Genomic DNA, 27,040 nt, shown 5'->3' on the forward strand with positions numbered 1-27,040 from the left:
CCAAAAACCTATCCTATCCATGATTAATGTTGATGGCAAATCTCCCCTTCCCCAGGCTATTCAGAATATTCCTCCTCAAGGAATTGTTTACTGCCTCCAAAAAGGTAGGTCCACTCTGAACCCCTTCCCTTCTATGAGGTAACATTCTAGCAGGAGTGATAGAATTGAGGACAGTTCCCTGGTATGGCATTGTAGTCACCACTGTTGCAGGATCAAAAGTAGGAAGTGGCCCCTCCACACTGTCATGTTTCTGGTGATGAATCTCAGCAACCTTGGGCTTAGGCACGACTTTAGGAACCCAGACCTTCTTAACAACAGCAGGTTTCTTGGCCCCACCAGCCTTCCTACACATGTCCTCATCATGACCTATGCCATGGCATCGAGTACAGACCAAGGGTTTCCACTCATAAAACACCTGTTGTTTCTGCAAAACTCCATTCTCATCTAGAAACTCAACAGTGTCAAGCAATGGTAAACCAACCTTAACCTCTACAAGAAACCGTGCATATCCTAAAAATTCCTTCTCCTTTGTTGTTGTATCACACTTGATAGGCTTCCCTACCAGCCCTGTAATTTTAGGTAACGCAGCTCCCCAATACTTAAAATCCAAATCATGAAAACGAACCCAAATAGCAACAGCATCAGGTTTCTCCTTACACAACTTAGAATCAGGCTTCCAATCCTTGACAATAAAAGGTTTACTATCAAGGAATAGAGGACCAGATTGAAGAGCAGTAACCGTATCTTCAGGCTTAAGGAAACGAACCAAGCATAAACCATTAGCAAGGAAAGATACCTTATCAATCGACAAATTCTTCCACAATCTACGAACAAAACCATTCACAACCGAACCCAGTGGATTCGCACCAAGAACATAGCAAAAGACCGAGGAGGACCAAAAATCCAGCTCAGGTTGAACATCCGCAAGATCAATTTTGAGAATAGGCTTACCAGAATTAATCGAAGCAGACGAACTCCCCTTCCTGGTGACCTCAGTCCAACCTTCCTCTTCAGCTGTTGAATTCTCAGAAATCGGCAATAATTCCTTATTCAGATTGAAAGCCCGAAGCTCATCCGCCTTCGAACTCTCACTCAGACAGACCTCAGCAGCAATCTCCCTCAATTCTTTACTATGTAGTGTAGTACTAGTAGTTTTGTGATTATTAATAGATGATGAAGTATTATTTTTAGATGATTGTTTGTTATTATTAGCGGTTTTCCTGCGTTTCGCCATTGCAGATCACGAAGAAAAATCGTCTTCTCTCTCTAATCGCCTTCTCTCTCTAATCAGCAAGCAGGTTATCTACTTCTTGATTTATGACCTGGTTCCTTTCAGAAGCAAACTTTCTTCTTTTCTGCTGCACAGGTTTATAGCTTGGATCCACACTTAGCTTGTGAGTTATCACACTTGGGTCTATCCCTATCATATCATCATGTGACCAAGCAAAGCAATCCATGTTAGTTCTCAACAACCGAACGAGTTCATCACGGATGTTACCTGTACATTCAGATCCAATGAGCATAGTTCGTTCTGGGTGCAGCGCGTCCAGGTTGACTTCGTCTAGTTCTGCCTGCTGGGGCTCAATGTATTCGTCCTGGATGCACTGACTCTATAATTGCTATGCAGGCGGGCTGGTTGTTGACTTCAGAGCCACTTTATAGCAATCCTTAGCTTCTTCCCGGTCCCCACGTATCTCTTGCACCCCAAGGCGTTGGAAACTTCAGACACTGGTGGTATGTTGAGGGAATTACTTTCATCTCGTGGATCCAGGGCCTGCCAAGGATCACATTGTAAGTAGAGGGTCCGTCAATAACCAGATATCTTACCTGTCTGTTTACTCCTCCGGCATAGGTCGGGATGACGATTTCTCCTAAGGAGTGCTTTGTTTCGCCACTGAAACCAACCAAGGGAACCGCCTTTTTTGCTAGGTCCTTCTCAGTGAATCCCATGCTTTTGAGTGTCTCTAGCATGATCAAGTTGACGGAGCTTCCGGTGTCCACCAATATCTTTCTCACCTCGCAATTTCCTATAGGAAGCGTGATGATTAAAGCATCGTGGTGTTGTTCTGGAGCGGACCCTACATCTGTTTCGTCAAAGGTGACGGATGGCAGATTTTGGAAGTTGATCCTGCAGGAGCTTTCTGGTCCGTCTCCCATAGTTCTGGTCGGGTGCCTCTTTGCTGCTGAATATGTCAGCCCACACAGCTCTGATCCACCTGTAATAACATTCACAGTTCTAGTGCATTGAGGAGGAGGAGATGGCAGAACCTGATCTGCTGAGTTCACTCTGGTGGTGTTTCTGGGTAGGAGGTGATCCAGGTTTCCTTGATTATAATGGAACTTGACTTCCTTTCTGAGGGAATGGCATTCATCGGTATCATGGGTGTTGCTGCCATGGAACTCGCACTTCTTGCCCGTGTCTTTTCTGCTGCTGGGGTTTCCTTCTGGAAGTTTTGGCCATCTGACTCTGCGTCCCAGCTCCTTCAAGGCTTTGAATAGTCCTGCAAGAATTGGTAGTAAAACCATACTCACTTACTTTCGGAGGCATATCTGCTTCGCTCTTTCCTTCAGAATTTCCAGAAACTCTATTCACGCTTCTGCTGTAGGGTTTGGGCCTTTCACTCCTCTTTTCGACTAGAGCTTTTCTGGATACTGGGTCTGAATCATAGATGCCTCTGATTGGTGCAGAGTCTTCCTTCAATCTCATGACAGCAATTGCCTTTGTTTGTACTTCCTCAAAGGTGGTGCAAGGGTGCTTCATCAGATCCTTGTAAAGATATGAATCCTGGTGCAGTCCTCGGCGGAAGACTTATATAGCGGTTGCTATATCACATCTTGGGATAGCCACCTTCTCCTTGTTGAACCTATTCAAGTAATCGCGGGTGGACTCCTCGAACCCTTGCACTATCCGGTAGAGGTCACTGGTCTGCTTCTCCGGCTTTCAGCTGATGGCGAACTGCTGGTTGAAGGCATTGACTAGGTCGGCGAAGCTGGATATGCTCTTGTTCGGCAGGCCGACGAACCACTGCAGGGCTGCTCCTGACAGGGTTGATCTGAATCCCTTGCACATACAAGCTTCCTTTAGAGATCCAGTTGCGGTTATCACCATCATTTTCTGCTTGTAGTAGTTGATATGGTCAAGTGGGTATGTCGTTCTGTCATAGAGCGTCATGGCTGGAGGCACACATCCTTTAGGGACACCGATTAGGGCTATGTCATCCACGAAAGGTGAGTCTGCATAGCTGTCTCTGGCTGCTTTCTCCAATGGACGGGCTACGCTTGGTATCCTATACATCAGCTCCCTTAGCTCCTGGTATTGCTGCTCCCGCGAATTACCTGCTCCTACAAGAGGGTTAGAAACAGGCGGGAAAGAACCAGCCGGTGTACCTCCTAGACAAGGCGCTCCAGAAAATTGGTCTGGTGCTGGATGACTGGTTACTGGTGTTGCACTGATTATGGATCCAGGCTGCCATCCTGGTGTCTGCTGTAATCCTCCGATCCAAGCTCCACTGGTGTACTGGTTGCAGGATGGAATTGCTGCATTGATGATAGGTCCAGATTGCCATCCTGATGTCTGGTGTCCGGGGGTACCTGAAAAGGGTGGAAGGTCAGATCCTGATGGGGTGCTAAACAAAGAGTTACCTATTGTCTGCTACAAACTGGGTGGATTATCAAATGATAGGCATCCCAATCCTCTGGGCTCAATTGGTTCGCTGGGTGCTACTCCTGTAAGGTCCAGTCTGGTGACTAGTTCTGATTGAATTGATCGACCCGATCCTCCACCACTGGTTCTGGTCGGAGCCTCTGGTGCTAATGCTGGTTTGGGCTGGACTGCTGTCACGATCTGAGCAATCAAGTTCTGGTTGTCCTTCCTTAGATCTTCAACGGCCCGACGCAGAGTGTCCATCCCCTGAATCATAACCTGCATCAGATCAAGCGCTGGAGATCCTCTGCTTCGGAGAACTTCTGCGCCTGAGCCTTCCTGGGTCTGGCTTCTGGATACAGCTTCACCTCTGCTGGGGCTGCTTTCCCTACTGGATTTGGACTGACTGGATGCACCTGCTACCTTTGGTATCTGTGGTGGCTTCTGAGGCTGGGGCATGGCTCTGGTTGACATACTGACGGGGATCGTCTGGCTGGACGCTGGAGGTGCACTGACTAATCCTGCGGATGCAGAGGTAAGCCCTGCTTCAGAAGATAGGGCTGACATGCTCTGGCTGCTGGAAGGATTCTGGCTGGTTCCAGACATTGTGACGGGTGGTTCGGTTTTGTGAGATTTGGCTATAGAAAATGATCATTATGCCCCACGGTGGGCGCCAAACTGTTTTGGTAAAAATTTATCGGTAATGAATTAATTATGTGAGTGATAGTGATTAATCTACGGCCGAGTAATATTCGATTTGTGAGGATGACAACGAACGAAATAAAAACGGATAAAAGAATAACACGAAGGATTTTTGATGACGCGGAAAACCCGGTGTGGGAACAACCGCGGGGGGAGTCGGAATCCCACCAACTTTGCACTATAATCGAGATCAAATACTCAAGTAAGGAAATACAATTATTTTGCTAGAGAACTATTGCAAAGTGTAGACGGGATTTTAAGGAGTGATGTGTTGCTTGAGATAATATTCGAATGCCTTGAGTGTTGCTCTTCTCTTGCGTTATATAGTAGCCCAGATCAGACTCAGAGTCAGAAATCTTCAGCCTATTTCTGCTCCTATCTCCTTGGTCAATCCCTGAGAATAGGGAGTTTGTTGATTGACTTGGTTGGTGGCCCTATTTTGCACGTGTGTTTTCAACTTATCAACTTTGTGTTTGTGTGCTTTTCAATCCCACGGTCCTCTTTGCGCCATGTCATCAATCCTCTTTTCTTCCCATCTTCCAATAATTCATTGCCACGTCATAAATGATGAAAAGGTATTTTTTATCCCTAACAGACACCACTATCTTTCATGCAACTACTCTCTTACTATCACTTCTAAATATAACAATTCATTTCCTCTCTTTGGTTATCATCCCCAAATAACGAACATCAAATCCATCAACAAAATTACCTCAAAATTCTTTCCAATTCTTTCCTTAATTGTATCATCACTTAACTCTCCACCAAAATCTCATATCGTGCAAACGCTCTACCAGCTTCTTACTCCCTTAATACCTCAAAACTCATGGCTAACATGTCGTCTTGAACTCCTATATATCCATTAACTCACACCCTCTCATAATTCTATCATATATTTCCATGATTCCTTACTTTCATGTTCCATAACTTTGGTCAACGTTCTCCTAGCTTACTTCCATCTATCTTTCCCTTTTTTTTAAAAAAAAAAAACCAATTAATAATTCATCTCCTTCCCTTCTTCTACCTAACTCTTTAGTAATCCGGTTACCTTTCTACTGCTCCACAACTCAAAATCCATTAATTCACATCAATATCTTCTCATTCTTTCTTATCATTGATCCTCTCCCATCATACTACTCACTCACACTTGTCACCATCAAGTCCACACATCTAACGGTTACTCTTCAATTAGTTGTATCTCCCTTTCGCGTTCCTAGAAAACAAAAAATTCACCTCATACCGTTAATTACCCAAAGAATTACCCACCAGGCTCACCTCTTGATAATCCAAATTCCCAAACTCGGCCAATATCTACATATCGCGGCATAACTCGATCACACTATACACCATTCGTTTCCATTCCTCTATAACGACCTTCCCTCACATATATCCTTAACCAACACAATCCTAACCGTCTCCCTCCATAAATCCTTACACTTCCCAATTTGCCACTATTCGCATCCCTCATCTCAATCTTTGCATTCTCACGTTTCTTTACACTTACATCACCCTTGCCCATATACACTTAATTTTATATTACTCAACACGCGACTATATCACTCACCACATCTCACAAAACATGCTCCCTGCCTCGACAAGCTCATCAATCTTCTCTTTCCTTTTCCACTATCCCTCACAACCACATATAACTTATGTCCTCCCTACCCAACACATATCCCTCCTAAGCCGGCATTCTCCACATCATAGCATCTAGTAACTTACGTATCAAGACCGTCACATATGTAAAAGAATACTGTAAGACCCAAAACATACGTGTGCACATAACCTACGACTCAAAACATATGTAAGAACGTAGCCGCCGACTCAAAACAACCGCCCAAAGAGGTACTCGGTCGAGTACATGAGGTACTCGGCCGAGTCCATGACACTCGATCGAGTAATGAGACTACTCGGTCGGGTTCTCGATCGAGTAATTATCACAGAAAGATTACTTAGCCAAATATGGGTTACTCGGCCGAATATGAAAGTTACTTGGCCGAGTAGCCCTACTCGGCCGACTTCCGGCACAGTTCTCAGCAACATCCAGTTTTCGTAAAACAGTTATATCTCACTCGTTACTTGGTCATTTTGGGCATGTGACCTATCGTTAGAATCATAAGAAGACAAGCTATCACCTCAAATTTTAATCACGACAATATCATTTCTAGAACTTGACTTATGACAGGTGTAAGACAGCCCTTCCATAATCGGTCTTCATACAAATCAATTTTCCTTAACAAAACAACCTAAACATCATCATGATCATATAAACATACCCCACATCACATTACATATACTCCAATCACTTCCATTCAACCCAAAAATATACTTCATCCAATATATACTTCAAGGCATACAACAGATAATGACCCCTTGACACCCCGTCGCGACCAGCTCAAAGTTGTAAGGGCCTCAATGCGACTTCGGGAGGTCTCCCAAGTCATTGCGGTAGCTCCAAACAACTCTTCCCGGGTTCATTTTATTTATACTCCATATGTTCATTAGGTTCATGGGTTTTAGGTTCCAGAATCGTCGGCTCTGATACCACTTTGTAACACCCCCCCCCCCCCCCTCCATATACGAAGGTGCCTTACCTGGACCACCTTAGCATGAGAGACTGTTACCATCTTGGTTTCCCGAGGCTAGTAGATCAAAAGTAACCATCCCAAAACATTTATTAAAGTATATAAAGTTAACAATTACATTGTTCCAAAACCAAACCAAAAGAAATGTTTACTAATACTCAAAACAACTGAAATCTAAATAGCTAAACTCGTAACAGCGAAAGCTAGACTCGAAGTGATGACATCCCATCTCGTCCCCGTAGCTAAAGACAACCATAACCTGTCACAATCTGCTCACCATCCCCGAATGGATCGCCACAGTTTTACAAAATAACAACAGGGTCGGTTCACTGCATAATTAAAGCAAGCCAAATTAAATGCAACAAAGATAAAACAGTTGTTCCACAACCAATCTCTAACGCCCAATCACATCTCATAACTGAGCACACACTGAAGTGTGTAGCCCTGCCAGATTACTGCCGCAACAGGTAATCCTCACCGCCGGTGGGGGACCGCAGCCTTGCCCACCTAAGCCCCGCTCATCACAGGAGCAATAACCCATGTTCATTAATGTGCACATCCTCTCTTGTTGCGGGTTCCACAAAGGGCGAATCAAGGGTGTGAAGCCACTCCCGCAAGTGACTCCACTCAGCCGAGGACACACCTCGTAAACATCATCAAACCATCTCAACTCCAATACACCATACTCCAATCCACCAACAACAATCAATCAACAATATTAATCATATTAATTAAATCACAACGATGCATCTTAATTCAATTATACAATCAACTGAGTAGGTTAACCCTACCTTAGCACAAATCTAATACGAGTCAACAAGAAATCTAGAACGGCTCTTCTACGAAATCTCCACCTAAAAACAATCATACAATCCAATCACAATCATGAAAAATATCCCTTTTCCCCCAAATTACAAAACTAGGGTAAACCCTAAAAAGACAAACAGACACAACTCATATGACTAGTGGCTTACCTAAACAATCGACGCAAGAGAGGAATGAACAAAGACCCACGAACAATCAATGATCTTCAGAGAGATTAGAGGTGATTAAACTTACGTTTGAGTGTTTTAGGCTTTGTAAAAAGTAAAAGTGAAACTGTTAAACATAATTTATAACTCTAATCGTCTCTAATCAAACCGCGAAAATAATTCCCGTCAGACCGGATACTCGATCGAGTATAGAGTATACTCGGCCGAGTATCCCTTAGTCGGTCAAGTATTGCCATACTCGGCTAAGTATTCTTGGACAGTAACCTGACCGAAACACACGACGCATTACTCGACTGAGTAACAGACTAAGAAAACCGTAGTACTACAAATCCTCCTCTAAGAAGCCACATCCTATAATTAATTAAGGAATACTATCACAAATATATTTTACAACAACTAATATCACTAATTAACCCTTAATTACCCCACTTAATTAGTCAAACCTTAATTAAAATTCCATAGTGTAAATACCAAAAAACTAGGGTTTACTTACTACCAAGAAAATAGAGAGGAGAGAGTAACAAGATTAGTTACAAGGTATGAATAATGAAAAGGAATGAAGATTTGAAGGTGAATCTTCAAATTATGCGCAAGATCTTTAGAATAAGGCTTGAGGGGATTATTTGTAGATTTTAGAGTGATAAGAGGATAAGGTTTTTGAGAGAATATGAGAGAAAATATGAAAAATAGGGATTAGAAATTGATAGGCCACCCACAATCCCGTGCAAAAACTGGACAGCGACAGGCACTCGGTCGAGTGCCTGGCTTCACTCGGTCGAGTGAACCGCCACTCGGTCGAGTGACTCAACATCATAATGTTTCCCAAGGTTACAGGTCTCACTTGGTTGAGTGGGCTTTACTCAGTCGAGTACTTGGTTTACTCGACCGAGTATAGGTCCTATAAACTATGGCGTATTATAATTAGACTTGCTTAGAATTATAGAAAGAGTCTTTGAGTTCAAAGGTAGTTTAAATCCCGAGGATCTATTAGACAAGTTTAGAATTACAGCAGTTTAAATCCTGAGGATCTATTTATTATTAATTTTTAATTTACTAATTATTGCCACGTCATCAAAATTTAACATTTTGTTAACAGTATTACATTAAGGAGTATTATGGAGACAAAATTAGAACGTCAAGGGTACCAACGGCAGATTCTTAAAAATAGGGGTGCCATGGAAAATCTAACAAAATTAAGAGGTACCATGGGAAATTTCCGATTAATTAATCATATGATAAAACTATGCTTTAAAATATATATAAACATATTTTATTCCAACATTTTTAAAGTCCAAATTATTTTTATCCTTTTATATACGTTTTATTTGCTTTATACACAAAACTTTGATAAATTTAACCATGTTTGAGTCAGGTCACGAATTTAGTTGGTCTAAACCGTAGACTTTTAATTTACTGGTGTATTTGGATTCCGTTTTCCACCAACAACCGTGACCGTATATAAAAGGCTACAGTAATTTGCTAGAACCGTAGTTTTATCTACTCTGTATTTCCTAAAAATAATTTTTCTATATGGATTCACGACATATACTGAGTAACTCCCTCCGTCCCGGTCATTTGTTGTCATATTCCATTTTTGGGTGTCTCAGTCAATTGTTATCCTTTTTAAGAAATGAATTTGATGAACAATTTAATTCTACACACTCAATTTAATCCACTTATCAGTATTTAGTAATTGGTGCTCTCCTTTTTCTTGGTCTTTGTGTCAAAACCAAAGGACAATAATTGACCGGGACGGAAGAAGTACTTAGTAACTCATGAATATCTTTATTAACTTGTTGATTATAAAAACTCGTAATCTAAAATATTAGGCAATTAGATACAGAGTAACTATTAGTTCAATCAAGAGTAATTAATGGCCTAAAATTCTAGTACAGTACGATATTAATGAGAATAATACGGTACGTACAACATCGGCTTTAAATTAACATGATTCAATATGCAAAAGTCCTGAATTATCTTTTTAATTCCTCAAAAGCTTCTATTACCTATAATCCGATCCACAACCGATTGAGGCAAACATGTGAAAATATTACGCCGAGAAGGAGTTTCCTACCGCGTTCTCTTTCGGACCCTACATTAGTTACAATACCCGTGTTAATAACAAAATATTCATTTATCTAATTTAATTAATCGGCAATTAATCAAATTTGAAAAAAATTTACTTTGAATCCTTTGGGTGCTTTAGTAATGACCCAAACTCTGCAAGATGACTATTAGTCAATCCTAGTAATCCAACCAACATGACATTGTACAAGGCAATCCTAGTAATTTACTTTGAATCCTTTGGGTGCTTTAGTAATGGCACTGAAATAAAATGCAGGGACGAAGACGAAACGAGCGATAACTGCAATTAGAAGTCCTTTTCGAGATTTCATCCTCAACATGTTGATAAGTGGAGTTTATCTTCCAATTATGTCCAAGACATTGTACAAGGCAATCAACACCAGAGCATATCTACGAAAAATGATAACAAAACTCTTCAATTTCGACGGATTATTAGGATTAATTGAATTGTCATTAAAATTTTAGGCTGATAAATGTACTGTACCATTCTTCTAGGCTATGCTTTCTTGTATTTTCTAATAGAAAACTCGGAAAAATTGACAATGTCAACACATACATTAGAAACAGTTTCGAGAAGTAATCCCGCTTTTTGAAGAATATTTGTTTAATAGACAAACGGTCTTCGATTTTCGCAGTAGCATCAATCTGCATAGATTCAAGCACCTTTATTATTCAACACTTCACATTGGTTGCATGTCGCTCGCAAATGTCTTGACACTTTGATAATAGATTTCAGTGTGACTTATCTTGTGGATATCGACAACAACAAAATCAGTGGTGACAGTTTAGGCCCTTCAGGAGCTGACTTTGCACGGAAGTACTTGACAATCGGCAATTTGAGAAAACATAGATCGTAAAGAAAGACGTATAGGAACTCAATTGCTGTCGCAATAGGGAAAAACAAAACTGCAAATACAGGGCGTGAAGAATTAATTTCAGAGTCGATAAACAGGACATACATATTTTTTTGCAGGAATATGACATTACGGAAACTTACTAGCGCCCTTGCGTAAACTATTGGGAGACTTGTCATATGCCGACTTTGTGATTAGTCTGAAGCCGGAAATTAATGCACCGGATGCAGCCCAACCAACAAAGAATGACTGAATACAAATATTTAAAACGATTATATATAACCTTACACAAACAGGTGAGAATAACCCATTAACCACACACAAAAAACATAAGTGAGACGATCATAAGTATACGTACTTGCATAAACTCCGGCAACATGAAGGACAAGTCACAGACAAGTACACCTTGGACATGTGCATCAGCAACTCCAAAAGCACCAACTGGGAGACATATACCTATATAAGGACCAACACGGCCTTTTCCTGATGTCGTTAGATCTAACTGTCTTCATCAATAAGTTCTAAGAGTAAGTTATTACAGTCCAATTGATATGAAGAAAATATTAAAAGGGATTATAATCAAAGAGATAAATTCAAAGATGACTTACCACTATACAAACAAGAGTGCTAATGGCGAAGACCGTGTACCCAAAGATGTTTTGCTTTCTAGTATTAACTCGCGCATCATAGTAGGGCAACATTGATATACATCTCATAGCAAATGGTAGATGTACAAGAGTTAACACTCCTGAGGGATGATAATCCTTCATCATAAAACAAGAAATTAGACCAATGGAAATATCCTCACCAATCCTTGTTTAAGTCCGTCTTAACTTAAGATGGCTCTTACACCTGATTAAGTTAAGACGGTCTTAAACAAGACCAATGAAAACCTATATTCGACATAAAGCAACCAAAATGTTATTGATAATGACATTAAACCAATGTATCAATTGGTACCATTATAGTAGTCCTATGAGGTCAAATGTAGACGATCTTACAATTATGTTATAAGATGAAAATCGTCTGAATATGACCCACGATAAAAATTGTGTTGACTGATTGGTACTTCCAGATATAACAAACGTGCAACAATTTTTCGATATATCTTCACTAACCAAAACATATGCTTAATGAATATTAATATATATTCAATTATTTTTAAAATCCTATTAATAATGACGTTAACCAATGTCTCAATTGGACCCGCTTATAGTAGACTTAGGGAGGTCAAATGTGCACGAACTTACAATAATGTTATAAAATGAAAAACATTTGAATATGACCCACGCTAAAATTTGAGTCAACTGATTGATACGTCAAGATATAAGAAATGAACCGATTACTCGTTATATGTCCACTAATCAAACTAAAATTAACAAGAGATAATTCAAATTATGATAAGAGAAAGGTAATTAATTACATACAGGGAAAACTTTGTAGTACTAATCTTCGATGGTCAAAATAATATTACATGACATGAGTGAACCCATTCCAAGCAACCAACACAAAATAATTGCAGTTCGTTTTCCCTGAAATACCAAAATAAAATCAAAATAATTAGGCAAACAAAATACCCGTCACAAATAATAATAAAAAAACGTAAATAAATGATCGAGACAAAGAGAATAATTCATTAAAGACAACATTACCTCCATTCTACTGAGAGTCCTATTTTCTTTATATGGTGTTTTCATGGTAAACTTCCAAATATGAAATTAATTCAGTAATTAACTAACATCTTATAGAAGATTAATAATACAAAATAAAAGATAAAGAACTTTTTAATTGTTGCTTTACAAAAGTCAATAATAAAGCAATGTTTTGAAACCTGTAAAAAAACAAAGTAATGTTTTGGAGTATATTTGATTAAATTTACGTTTTTCTTACATGTGCTCTTATGACAGATTCATAAGATTATTCATCAAATATGTTGAAATAGGACAAAATCTTGTGAATCTTTCTTGTAATAAGGTTTTAAAGTACATGTGCCCTTAAAGTACATGTTAAAAAAACGTACTTTCAGAATTATTTCATCAAAAACATGGCGAAAATAAGTCTTAACACTTCGAATTCTTACGAGAAAATCTTGTGAATCCTTATTATACACCTTAGAAAACCCGATTTATAACGCTCTAAAATAAAAGCTAATCATTGACAACAACAATTAAACAAAACAAAATGAACTTAAAATTTGAAAATGTAAATAAAAAGCTACACGTTTTCTTAAACTTCATAGTATATATACCTGAGAATATAGGGAGAACCCTCTAAGAAAAAAAAATGCAAAATTCATTTATCCAACCACAATTGAATAGATGTGTTTTGAGGTGCTATCGACTGCCTTGGTGTGCTTGACCGCATTTTGAGGTGGTATCTACTGCCCTGAAGTGCTTTAATCGACACGATGCCTTAAAGATCGATTATCCAACTATCCAATAAAAATTAAACACAATAAGTTATGGGGATAATTTTTATTTAATATAGACGCTATTCGAAATATCGGCCCGATCACTGTTACACGTACATGACAAGCATTGTTGTCATAATCCCGAATCGATCTTATGATTCACGCTTTTACGATCTAAAAATGCCTGACCAATCTTGGGTCTTACGATTATAACATGGTTATAGAATCTTACGATCCTATTAATTTGAAAATATGTAAATGTAGGATCATAATACGATCCTACGATCCAATTTCGTAGTAAAAAAGTAATATATATATTCTTATATAATGAGATCCTAAAACTAAAATTTCGTGTAAGCCGTAAAATCGTGTTCATAAAATGATATTAAAATCATTAATTATGAATATATTATAAATATATTATGAATAAATATTAATAAATATGTAATTTGATCTTCAATTATATGTTTTCACCAAATAAAGCCTTTAAATATGATTTTACATATATGTATTTTAATTTTGCTTCCCGTATGAGATATATACGCTCTAGAATAAAAAAATAAAAATAAGAATATAAGAAGATAAGATAAGAGAACTGCAAATTTATGGATCAACGTTGAAGAATAACTCATGTAACGAACCCAATTTTAAAATATAGTTAATTACAAACATAAATATATACATGAATTTAGGATGAAATGCAAAAGCAAAGGAAAATAGGAAAGAAAAGAAAAATGCAAATTTATAAATCAACCTTGAACAATAAGTCATGTAAAAACCCAAATTTGCAACCATAAGCAACTTTGATTGCCTTGATTTTATGTAGTATCATTATAAATCATTTATATTTGATTCTACTTAAGTGTAATTTAATTTTATTTCGCGTTTATGCAGCCGAAAATATTCCGCCGAGAAGGAACAACACAAATAAGTTCCCTACCGCTTTTTTTTTTTTGGACCCTACATTAGTTACAATACCCGTGTTAATAACAAAATATTCATTTATCTAATCAAATTGATCGGCAATTAATCAAATTAAAAAATAAATTACCTTGAATCCTTTGGGTGCTTTAGTAATGACCCAAATTCTGCAAGATGACTATTAGTCAATCCTAGTAGTCCAACCAACATGATCATCCATCCTTCACATGCATACTTGGCAGTAAAGTAAAATGCAGGGACGAAGACGAAACGAGCGATAACTGCAATTAGATGTCCTTTTCGAGATTCCATCCTCAACATGTTGATAAGTGGAGTTTATCTTCCAATTAAGTCCAAGACATTTTACAAGGCAATCAACACTAGAGCGTTCCTACGAAAAATGATAACAAAACTCGTCAATTTCGAGGGATTATTAGGATTTATTGAATTGTCATTAAAATTTTAGGCTGATAAATGTACTGTACCATTCTCCTAGGCTATGCTTTCCTGTATTTTCGTATAGAAAACCCGGAAAAATTGACAATGTCAACACATAAATTAGAAACAGATCCGAGAATTAATCCCGCTTTTTGTAGAACATTTGTTTAATAGACAAACGGTCTTCGATTTTCGCAGTAGCATCAACCTGCATAGATTCAAGCACCCTTATTATTCAACATTTCACATTGGTTGCATGTCGTTCGCAGATGTCTTGACACTTTGATACTAGATTTCAGTGTGACTTACCTTGTGGATACCGACAGCATCAAAATTTAGGCCCTTCAGGAGCTGACTTTGCACGGAAGTACTTTAGAATCGGCAATTTGATAAAACATAGATCGTAAAGAAAGACGCATAGGAACTCAATTGTTGTTGCAATAGGCAAAAACAAAACTGCAAATACAGGGCGCGAAGAATTAGTTTCAAAGTCGATAAACGGGACATACATATTTTTTTGCAGGAATATGACATTACGGAAACTTACTAGCGCCCTTGCGTAAACTATTGGGAGACTTGTCATATGCTGACTTTGTGATTAGTCTCAAGCCGGAAATTAATGCACCGGATGCAGCCCAACCAGCAAAGAATGACTGAATGCAAACATTTAAAATGATTATATATAACCTTACACGAACAGGTGAGAACCCATTAACCATACACAAAAAACATAAGTGAGACGATCAGAAGTATACGTACTTGCATAAACTCCGGCAACATGAAGGATAAGTCACCGACAAGTCTACCTTGGACATGAGCATTAGCAACTCCGAAAGCACCAACTAGGAGACATATACCTATATAAGGACCAACACAGCCTTTTCCTGATGTTGCTAGATCTAACTGTCTTCATCAATAAGTTCTGAATGTAAGTTATTACAGTACAATTGATATGAAGAAAATATTTAAAGGGATTACAATCAAAGAGATAGATTCAAAGATGACTTACCACTATACAAAAAAGAGTGCTAATGGCAAAGTGCGTGTGCCGGGAAATGTTTTGCTTTCAACTCGCGCTTCATAGTAGACCAAGATTGACATAAATCTCATAGCAAATGGTAGACGTACAAGAGTTAGTTAACACTCTTGAGGGATGATAATCCTTCATCATAAAACAAGAAATTTGACCAATGGAAATATCCTCACCAATTCTTGTTTAAGTTCGTCTTAATTTAAGATGACTCTTACACATGATTAAGTTAAGACGGTCTTAAATAAGACCAATGAAAATCTCATAACCTATTCTCGACATAAAGCAACCAAAATGTTATTGATAATGACATTAAACCAATGTATCAATTTTTTTTTTGATAAGGAAAGGAAACTAGGTCAATCGAAATTGACCTATAACATCCTCACGGATGTGAACAGTAATCGAAAGTCAAAAACTTTCAAATTACCCAAATCATAAAAATAAGAAAAATAAAGAGTACAAATAAAAACTTTCAAAGAAAGTCTCTTGAAACTTTGCAATCCCACAGAAAACACAACAAAGGAGAGAAAGAAAAATAAAAAATAAAAAACTAAAGATGAAACTGAGGAGAGTGGAGATAAACAAAGAAAGCATATCTCCTTCTCAAAATGATGCAACTATAAAAAAAATCACAATAATTCTCTGACATCAAGAAAGAGGTTTTAAAGATTCAGATCTCCATTTTAAATCAACAAATGAAAATGGAGAAAACAACCAAAAAACCGAATAACAATTTCTAATAAAATTTTGCTGAAATTCATTCATGAGATTAAACATTTAAACCTCATGAAGGTATTCTGTTAAAATTCCTACTTATTTTAAACCTTCAAGCTAAATATGTATGATTGTAAGTAACTCTCCGGTGCTAAAAATGGAAAGTACAAACCATCAAATCTTAAAGAAGGTAAAAAATTAAACCGGAAAATTAACTGAAAAATCTGTTCTAAGAGAAGAGAGGAAGAAATAGCTAGAAAAGGGAGAAACTTGTGTTTTCCATTTTCCAGGAAAAGGCTAGAAAAAAGAGAAAGAAATGTCAATCTTATTTTTCATTCTCACTGTCTCTCTAAAAATTTAGAGAGAGGGAGGAGTTTTTTTTTCCTTACATACCTGCTGATTGAATTCGTAGGTAAACCAATGTATCACTTGGTACCATTATAGTAGTCCTATGAGGTCAAATATAGACGATCTTACAATTAGGTTATAAGATGAAAATCGTCTGAATATGATCCACGATAAAAATTGTGTTGACTGATTTGTACTTTCAGATATAACAAACGCGCAACAATTTTTCGATATATCTTCACTAATCAAAAGATATGCTTAATGAATAATAATATATATTCAATTATTTTTAAAATCCTATTGATAATGACGTTAAACCAATGTCTCAATTGGACCCGCTTATAGTAGACCCAGGGAGGTCAAATGTGCACGAACTTACAATAATGTTATAAAATGAAAATCATTTGAATATGACCCACGATAATATTTGTGTCAACTAATTGATACGTCAAGATATAAGAAATGAACCGATTACTCATTATATCTCCACTAATCAAACTAAAATTAACAAGAGATAATTCAAATTATGATAAGAGAAAGGTAATTAATTACATACAACGAAAAATTTGTAGTACGAATCTTCGATGGTCAACATAATATTAGATGACATCAGTGAACCCATTCCAAGCAACCAACACAAAATAATTGCAGTTCGTTTTCCCTGAAATACCAAAATAAAATCAAAATAATTAGGCAAACAAAATACTCGTCACAAATAATAATAAAAAACGTAAACAAATGATCGAGACAAAGAAAATAATTCATTAAAGACAACATTACCTCCATTCTAGTGGGAGTCCCATTTTCTTCATATGGTGTTTTCATGGTAAACTTCCTAATATGAAATTAATTAACTAATTAACTAACATCTTATAGAAGATTAATAATACAAAACAAAATATAAAGAACTTTTTAATTGTTGCTTTACAAAAGTCAATAATAAAGCAATGTTTTGGAACCTGTAAAAAAACAAAGCAATGTTTTGGAGTATATTTGATTAAATTTACGTTTTTCTAACATGTGCTCTTATGACAGATTCATAAGATTATTCATCAAATATGCTGAAACAGGACAAAATCTTGTGAATCTTTCTTGTAATAAGGTTTTAAAGTACATATGCATGCCCTTAAAGTACATGTTATAAAAACGTACTTTCAGAATTATTTCATCAAAAACATGGCGAAAATAAGTCTTAACACTTCGAATTCTTACGAGAAAATCTTGTGAATCCTTATTATTCACCTTAGAAAACCCGATTTAAAACGCTCTAAAATAAAAGCTAATCATTGACACCAACAATTAAACAAAACAAAATGAACTAAAAATTTTAAAATGTAAATAAAAAGCAACACGTTTTCTTAAACTTCATAGTATATATACCTGAGAATATAGGGAGAACCCTTTAAGAAAAAAAATGCAAAAATTGTTTATCCAACCACAATTGAATAGATGTGTTTTGAGGTGGCATCGACTGCCCTGGAGAGTTTGACCACATTTTGAGGTGGTATCGACTGGCCTGAAGTGCTTCAATCGACACGATGCCTTAAAGATCGATTATCCAACTCTCCAACAAAAATCAAACACAATAAGTTATGGAGATAATTTTTATTTAATATAGACGCTATTCGAAATATCGGCCTGATCACTGTTACACGTACATGACAAGCATTGGTGTCAGAATCCCGATTCGATCTTATGATTCACGCTTTTACGATCTAAAAATGCCTAACCGATCTTGGGTCTTACGATTATAACATGGTTGTAGAATCTTACGATCCTATTAATTTGAAAATATGTAAAGGTAGGATCATAATACGATCCTACGATTCAATTTCGTAGTAAAAAACTAATATATATTCTTATATAATGAGATCGTAAAACTCAAATTTCGTGTAAGCCGTAAAATCGTGTTCATAAAATGATATTAAAATCATTAATTATGAATATATTATGATTATATTATAAATATTTTATGAATAAATATTAATAAATAAGTAATTTGATCTTCAATTATATGTTTTCACCAAATAAAACCTTTAAATATGATTTTACTTATATGTATTTTAATTTTTTTTTCCCGTATGAGATATATACGCTCTAGGATAAAAAAATAAAAATAAGTATATAAGAACATAAGATAAGAGAACTGCAAATTTATGGATCAGCGTTGAACAATAAGTCATGTAACGAACCTAATTTTAAATCATAGTTAATTACAAACATAAATATATACATGAATTTAGGATGAAAGGCAAAAGCATAGGAAAAATAAAAGAAAAGTGCAAATTTATAAATCAACCTTGAACAATAAGTCATGTAATAAACCTAATTTGCAACCATAAGCAACTTTAATTGCCTTGATTTTATGCAGTATCATTATAAATCATTTATATTTGATTCTACTTAAGTGTAATTTAATTTTGTTTCGCGTTTATGCAGCCCACATCCCATATTAAATGATCTACTTCTTAATAACCGTTTATAATATATTCCCTCATATTCACTAACATCTTCCACATTTCCTAAACCGGCAAGTCATAGTGATCTTCCACTTTTCTTATTTGTCTATCCATTTATGGTTAATATAACATGTAACTCTACATTCTCTATCCTACTTTCATTTTCCTCCACATACTACCATTCCACTAAATATTTGTCTAAAAGCAATGTGGAACAAGATAGAGAATAAGAGGGAGTAATTAATTGTATAATTGTTACTCACAATAGGTGAGTAACACTATAACTCAGGGTGAAATCATGTTATAGTCTAGCCATCTGTGAAGAGAGAACTAGTTGCATTTGCACGGAAGTACTTGACAATAAGCAATTTGGGAAAATATAGAACGTAAAAAAGACGCACAGGAACTCAATTGTTGTCGCAATAGCCAAAACAAAACTACAAATACTGGGCGTGAAGTATTAGTTTCAGAGTCGATAAACAGGACATACATAGGTATGACATTACGGAAACTTACTAGTGCCTTTCCGTAAACCATTGGGAGACTTGTCATATGCCAGCTTTGTGATTAGTCTCAAGACGGAGGTTAATACACCGGATGAATTTCAGAAGATTTGTCTTATGAACTCATTTTTCAATAGGTCGTTGTTAAATAGTTCACGTAACTACTCCGTATTAATTAGGTATATCCAACATAGGTAATGAGACGAGAAAATCGCAACTCGCGAACAACTCGAGATCTGCTCGGTCAAAGCTCAACTCGGGCTCGGGCTCGAGCTCGGCTCGGTATCACCCCTAAAATTCGAACGTGGAGAATATGATACAGTCATAACTTGTATATTGTAATTTTTTTTATTTGGCTAACAAAATATATAAACGAACTTAAAATGCCCATATTTGTCTTTTTTATAAATTATCGACCTATATGCCTTCTATTGTATGTCGTATTTCAAATCTCAAGAATTTTTAAACTTTTTATCATCTATTTGTATCATTTTAAAAATTAACCCTAGGTAGATTGAATTCCTAGCTCTGCCCATATGTGCGAGCCACATACAGCCGATGTGAAGTGTTGAATAATAAGGGTGCTTGAATCTATGCACGTTGATGCTACTACAAAAATCGAAAATTGTTTGTCTACCAAAGAAGTGTTCTACAAAAAGTGGGACTTCTTGGATATGTTTCTAATTTATGTGTTGGAATTGACCATTTTTCCAGATTTTCTATATGAAAATGCAGGATAGCATAACCTAGGAGAATGGTATAGTATATTTATCCCCCTAAATCTTCGTCAACAATTCAATTAATCCTAATAATCCCTCGAAATTTACGAGTTTTGTCATCATTTTTTGTAGGTACGCTCCGGTGTTGATTGCCATGTACATTGACTTAGACCTCATTAGAAGATATACTTTACTTATCAACATGCATGTTGAGGTAGGAATCTCGAAGAGGACTTGCAACAGCCATTATTGCCCGTTTCGTCTCTGTCCCTGTATTTTGCTTTACTGCCAAGTATGCAAGTGAAGGATGGATGATCGTGTTGGTCGGACTACTAGGATTGACTAATTGTTATCTTGCAGTTTGTGTCATGACTGAAGCAACCAATGGCTTTAAGGTACTTTTTATAAATAAAACTTTGATTAACCGCCGATTAATTTGATTAGATAAATGAATATTTTGTTGTTTACAGGGTATTGTAACTAATGTAGGGAGCGGAACAGAACGCGGTAGGGAGCTTGTTGGTGTTGATATTTTTCGGTGGAATATTTTCAGGTGTTTGCCTAAATTGGTTGTGGATTATAGGTAATAGAAGCTTTTGAGGAGTTAGAGAGATAATTCAGGACTTTTGCATATTGAATCATGTTAATTTAAGGTCGATTACTTACAAATTATTGTCAAGCGTACCGTCATTAATATCATAGTGTACTAGAATTCTAGGCCATTAATTACCCTTGATTGAGTTGAATAGTTAGTCAGTATTTAATTACCTATTGTTTTAGATTTTGGGTTTTTATAATGCACAAGTTAATCAAATATATTCTGAGTTACTAAGTACTTACTCTATGTGGTCAATTGTTGTCCTTTACTTTTGACACAAAGACCAAGAAAGGAGAGGACCAATTAGTAAATGACAAGTGGATTAAATTTAGTGTGTATGATCAAATGCTCATCAAATTCATTCCTAAAAAAAGAAAAACAATTCACTGAGACACCCCAAAATAGAATAGGACAACAAATGACCGGGACAGACAGAGTAGTCATAGGTCGTGAATCGATGCAGAAAATTTATTTTTAAGAAATACAGAGTAGATAAAACTACGGTTATAGCAAATAATCATAGCCTTTTATATACGGTTACGGTTGTTGGTGGAAAACTGAATCCAAATAGACCAATAAAATAAAAGTCTACGATTTAGACTCGCTAAGTTCGTGACCTGATTTAAAAATGGTTAAATTTATCAAAGTTTTGTGTATAAAGCAAATAAAACATATATAAAAGGATAAAAATAATTTGGACTTTAAAAATGTTGGAATAAAATATGCTTATATGTATTTTAAAGCATAGTTTTATCATATGATTAATTAATCGGAAATTTCTCATGGTACCCCTTAATTTTGTCAGATTTTCCATGGTACCCCTACTTTTAAGAATCTGTTGCTGGTACCCTTGAGGTTCTACTTCTGTGTCCGTGATACCACTTAATGTAACACCGTTAACAAAATGTTGAATTTTGATGACATAGAAATAATTACTCCCTCTATTTTTCTTTATATGACTTTCTCACATTTCGAGACACACACTTCTCTCTTCAATATCTCTCAAATTATATGCTTAAATATAGTGATATGTATACTCATATGAAAGAGTTTTTCATAAGTAATCTAATGGTATAATTTTTATAATTTTTTACCAAATATTTTGTTGTAAATATTAAAGTCAAAGGCTCGTCTCGAAAAAGCAAAACGTCATATATTAAAAAGTGGAGGGAGTAGTAAATTAAAAATTAATAATAAATAGGGATAATTCCCATTTTACCCCTGAGATTTGCACGTTTTCCACAAATACCCCTATTTTTCTCCAAAATAACTTTAACTACTGTATCCCCTGGTCATGAGTCATAAAACCCCGATTTTGTTTTCTAAATTGTAGATCTCGGAAAGACAATTATTTTGGAAAAAAAACTTCCTTTTATTGTAAAATGGTCTTGTTTATATAAAACCGTAGTATTTAATGACCAACATCGAGTGTAGGAAGTTGTTACTTGGAAGTTGAAACTTGGAACTAATGGTCTTATTTAAAACGTACGTGTATCATCCAAGAAATTAAAAATGTTGAATAGAAAAACTACTGTTTTAATAGAAAAAAAAGGATGAAAGGAAAGTGACACATGAAGGAACAGGAAAGTGAAGTGGAGATTACAAAGCTTCACAAGTTACAAGCAATACTTGGACACACCAAAAAAAACCATGACACCAAAACTATATAATTTTGTTCGACATGTTTTGTTTCTCTAGTGGGATATCTTGCATGTACAACGGCAACTTCAATTTCAAGATTCAACTATTAATTTATGATCAACTATTTTGGGTGAGCCCTACAATGACCCGATTGTGAAAAGATCATTTCAACTAAAATGTACGTTGAGTGGTAAAGCATTCAATGATTTATGATTCTAATACACCCCCTTATAAAAAAAAACCTGGATTTAAAGAGTGAGTAATTCACAAATCTGCAAAATTTTGTTCTGAAATTACATTTGTAAAAATAAGTGGGAGGCTTCCAGGAGTGGAATTTGAGACCCGGGGTGATTGACAACTTTTTTGGGCGAAACTCAATAAAAAGTTTTATATTTTAACTAGGTAGTATCTCGCGCTTCGCGCGCCCTGTTTTAAAATTTTATTATTAAAATTGAAGAAAAATGATATAATTCATATATAACTTGTAATCTTTTTACCTATAAGTAAAAATAAATTTAATTTTTTTCTCAAATTTAATTTTTTTAGGTTTAAGTTCAGTATCTTAAAATAAAATATATATAATTTTAATTAAAACAAATAAGTTATAGTTAAATACACATGATCAACGTTTTACAAAAAAAAAATTGTAACTGATCAAATATCATATTAATTAAAATAAAATTTATTCGAATAATGCAAGAATCAACATTAAGTTATCAAAATATATCATTTCACGATACGTTATGTTCCAAATCAGGTAAAATATTTGTTCAAAATAATGTGAATATAATTTTATGCAATTTTTAATTTTGTATGTATAACATTTGATATTTATGTATCAAACATATAGGATCGAAACTAAACTTATTCAAATGTTTTAGTTGTGTCTTACATGTGTTATGTGTCAAACATATCTATAAGAAATTTGCACCTTTTATTTTTTTTAACAACTATATATAATAATGTCTAAGAGTTTACCCGTGAATAAAATAGGTTGAACTTTCTCAAATATAATTTTATAAGATAACACATAAATATTTAACTAAAAATAATATCTAGTTAGTCATAATCAATGTTTTATTCTTGACGTATACATATTTAACTGAAGATATTAAAGGAAATGTTATGTGTTTTCTATTTTTTCATGTTGTTTATATAATAGGGTTTTTCTACATGATACCCTTATATTTATTCGAATTCTACGTGATACCCCTTGATTTTCAAAAATAACAGTGGTACCCCTAAACATAATGAAAACATCTTAAAATACCCAAAATGCACTTGTAGCACCCCCGTACACCAAGATGTCTTACCAAGAACCATCCCAGTGTATAAAGGTGTTACCATCACGGTTGCCCGAGGTAGTAGATCAAAACAGCAATATAAGAACATTTATTAAATACTTTAAGTTTTTACAACGGTGAACGAAGTTACAAGATACAACAAGACTAGCTATCAAAACTACTGAGCCAGAGCGTCAAGAACTTCTACTTCAGTAGCGTGATGACTCGAACCCCTTCCAAGCCCACAAGCAACATGACTAACTGTACCTAACAAACCAACTGCTCACCATCCCCGAATGGATCACCACAGTTTTATAAAAACAACAACGGGGTCAGTTTACTGTATAACAAAATAAGATAAGTACAAAAAGGGTAACCAGCTGATCATCATACACCTCCAAACTCCCGATCTCACATAGTAACTGACTACACACCAAAGTGTGTAGCCCTACCAGATTACCCATCGCAACAGGTAATCCTCGCCGCCAGTGGGGGACCGCAGCCAATCCCTACCTAAGCCCCGCTCATCAACGAGCGATAACCCTGTTCATTAATGTGCAAATCCCCTTCTGTGGCGGGTTCCACAGAGGGCGAAACTAGGGCGTGAAGCCACTCCCGCAAGTGACTCCACTCAACAACCATCACAACAACCACACCAACTCCACCGCTCCAACAATGATCAGCAGATAATCAATCGTATACAATACAACATATCTTAAATCAATTAACAGTAAACCGAGTAGAGAAACCCTACCTTATCGCCAACCCATGAAAATGCATCCAACAATTAGCCAAGGAAAACTCCGAGACGCATCTTACAAATGGTAACCACATCCTGTTACAATACTACCCCAGAAGCCTACTGAAAGATGACAACAAAACAACGACTTACCTAGCGATGCGAACCGACGACGACAACGATGATATCCTTACTTGCATACTTCATACGTAACTCAATCCCCTTCCATGGTTAGTGTCTAGGCTAGATGAGAGTGTAGGGAAAAGGTGGGTGATAGGTGAGAGAGAGAGATATATTAGGGTTAGAGGGAGAAATGGAACCGTCGAAAAAATAAGATAAGACTTACGATTTACATTTTATAATAACGCGTCAACAGCGGCTATACTCGATCGAGTACTGTCATACTCGACCGAATATGCCCTACTCGGTTCAGTGTTACCACCATTCGGCTGAGTAGCCCATCCTAGGCCGAGTAAGTCATTACATAAGTCTCTTATCCTCTCACCTACCCCCTCCTAAGGTCTTCCGTGGTCAAAAGGTCGGTCAAAGGGTCCTTAAACAGGGCGGGTATTACAGTCTTCCACCCTTAAAAGGAACTTCGTCCCCGAAGTTCAACCCGTACTTCCTAAACGCGACGACGTAAACATAAGAAAAGGTATATCGCTTCCAACAAGACACGTAAGATACACAAGACTCCGACCACTACAAGGTGTCACCCCGACACAATTATAGCATCGATTACAAAAATTAAGTTCGTGATAACTCGCAGAACGAAAGTTGAATGAATGAAGATACAACATAGAAGGAAAAGATGAAAAATAAAGGAATTTTGGTCAACTTGTTAGGACTTTTAGAGCTTTTATATCGCGATGTTATCTACCCCTCTAAAAGGAACTTCGTCCCCAAAGTTCGTTCTACCCATTCACCAAGGTCAACTGAAAACAAGGTATCAACAATTATGGAACATATATACTAGTACAAAGCAAACACAACACCCCCGCACACATGTAAACACCCACTTTATGAGTGCAAGTCAAGGAGATGATACCCACAACACACTTAGAGGATTGCAAAGAGTATGAAAACGCCATTGTCCTTGATTAAATGGGACTACTACTACTACCCACAATCACACCATATATTATCTTTACCATCATACTTTAGAGTTTTCCATATGTCACGATCACATATACAAGGTACCTCACAATAAGGTCCGGAAACATTAGCAAAGTATTGAAGCATACACAGGACAAAATAGTTATCCACTTAGGTCTATATCGATTTTCAACAACGAAGGGTGCATTTCTGGGTGCTCGGCCGAGTATAATAGTGTACTTGGTCGAGTAAGCGCTACTCGGCCGAGTATGCCGTTACACTCGGCCGAGTTTTCGAGGGCAGAGAGCAAATTTTCGACTCTAGGCACATATTCACCAAGGTCATGCCTGCACACAATCACATACTCTTTCACCAACGAAAGGTTTATGTCCAAAGATCCCAAACATAGTACGTGCAAGCAAGTAGCGGCCTTATGGCCAGTTACAATCCTCCAAAAGAATAGAGTACGATAAAGAACGATAAGTATCCATCAACAAACCGAAAATAAATCCAGAAATACAACGAAATCACATATCCGGACCCTCCTCCCTCTCCTCACCACCAATTGTACCGGATGTACCAGCTCTTAATGTACCTGCTCCCTGAAAAGCTCCAGCTGCATAGCCTCCACCGCATAGCTGACTGCCATAGTTGGCTCCCCACGGTCCCGCAAGAGAGCCAAACTCGGTCTTCTTTGGTGGCCTCCAAAAGCCAGGGTCAGTGCCGTAGCTATAAAAGACTCATGTTTCCACTACGGGTCCCCTCCACCAAACGGGCTGTGCCAACTCTGTCCCTATACCCTGGTTATGGGCCATCTCATACATGTTCCGGAGCACTAGGTAGGGGAGATCCGCTCAGTCAAGTCACTAATATCCATCCAGGGGTCATGAACGTTGGGGTAGGGCGACTACTGCGGTGGGTAGAATCTCGGTGTAGAGTAATAGGGCTCAGTCTCAACCTCGTCGACCCTAGACGCTCTCCCTCTCCGACGCTCACATGGTGGGGGAGTAACCGGCTGTCTCTTAGACACCGTGGTAGGCTTCGGGTAGGTCTAGGAGGATGGTGGGGTCAATCAAGTAATACTGAGGCATGGGTCTAGGTGCACCACTCCCTGGGTCATACTCAGCAAAATGGTCAATCACGGGTAGGTGCGCAGGATCAGGAAGTACCATCCACGAGGATCCTCTCACTCTCCAAGCATATGACCTATCCTCCATCTTCCTAAGCCATCTATTATTACACCAATACTTCACGTTCATTGTAGGTACGGTCTCAAAT

General features: G+C 36.9%; 2 protein-coding genes and 1 pseudogene across 2 annotated transcripts; all 3 read right to left on the reverse strand.

Moving 5' to 3' along the window:
- Positions 1 to 1,283: 1,283 nt before the first annotated feature.
- On the reverse strand, positions 1,284 to 2,761 carry LOC141608124 (uncharacterized). Its single transcript, XM_074427478.1, has 3 exons — positions 2,533 to 2,761; positions 1,828 to 2,501; positions 1,284 to 1,358 (listed from the first exon to the last, which is right to left on the reverse strand). Exons 1-3 carry the CDS (start codon positions 2,759 to 2,761, stop codon positions 1,284 to 1,286), a joined length of 978 nt encoding a protein of 325 aa, XP_074283579.1.
- Positions 2,762 to 9,807: 7,046 nt separating this feature from the next.
- Positions 9,808 to 11,341, reverse strand: LOC141609148 (equilibrative nucleotide transporter 7-like). Its single transcript, XM_074428331.1, has 4 exons — positions 11,220 to 11,341; positions 11,005 to 11,110; positions 10,106 to 10,913; positions 9,808 to 10,014 (listed from the first exon to the last, which is right to left on the reverse strand). Exons 1-3 carry the CDS (start codon positions 11,238 to 11,240, stop codon positions 10,750 to 10,752), a joined length of 291 nt encoding a protein of 96 aa, XP_074284432.1. The 5' UTR covers positions 11,241 to 11,341; the 3' UTR covers positions 9,808 to 10,014; positions 10,106 to 10,749.
- Positions 11,342 to 14,157: 2,816 nt separating this feature from the next.
- On the reverse strand, positions 14,158 to 26,411 carry LOC141608125 (equilibrative nucleotide transporter 3-like; annotated as a pseudogene).
- Positions 26,412 to 27,040: the final 629 nt, after the last annotated feature.

This window comes from Silene latifolia, chromosome 10, assembly GCF_048544455.1.
Source record: "Silene latifolia isolate original U9 population chromosome 10, ASM4854445v1, whole genome shotgun sequence".
NCBI classification, from domain to species: domain Eukaryota; kingdom Viridiplantae; phylum Streptophyta; class Magnoliopsida; order Caryophyllales; family Caryophyllaceae; genus Silene; species Silene latifolia.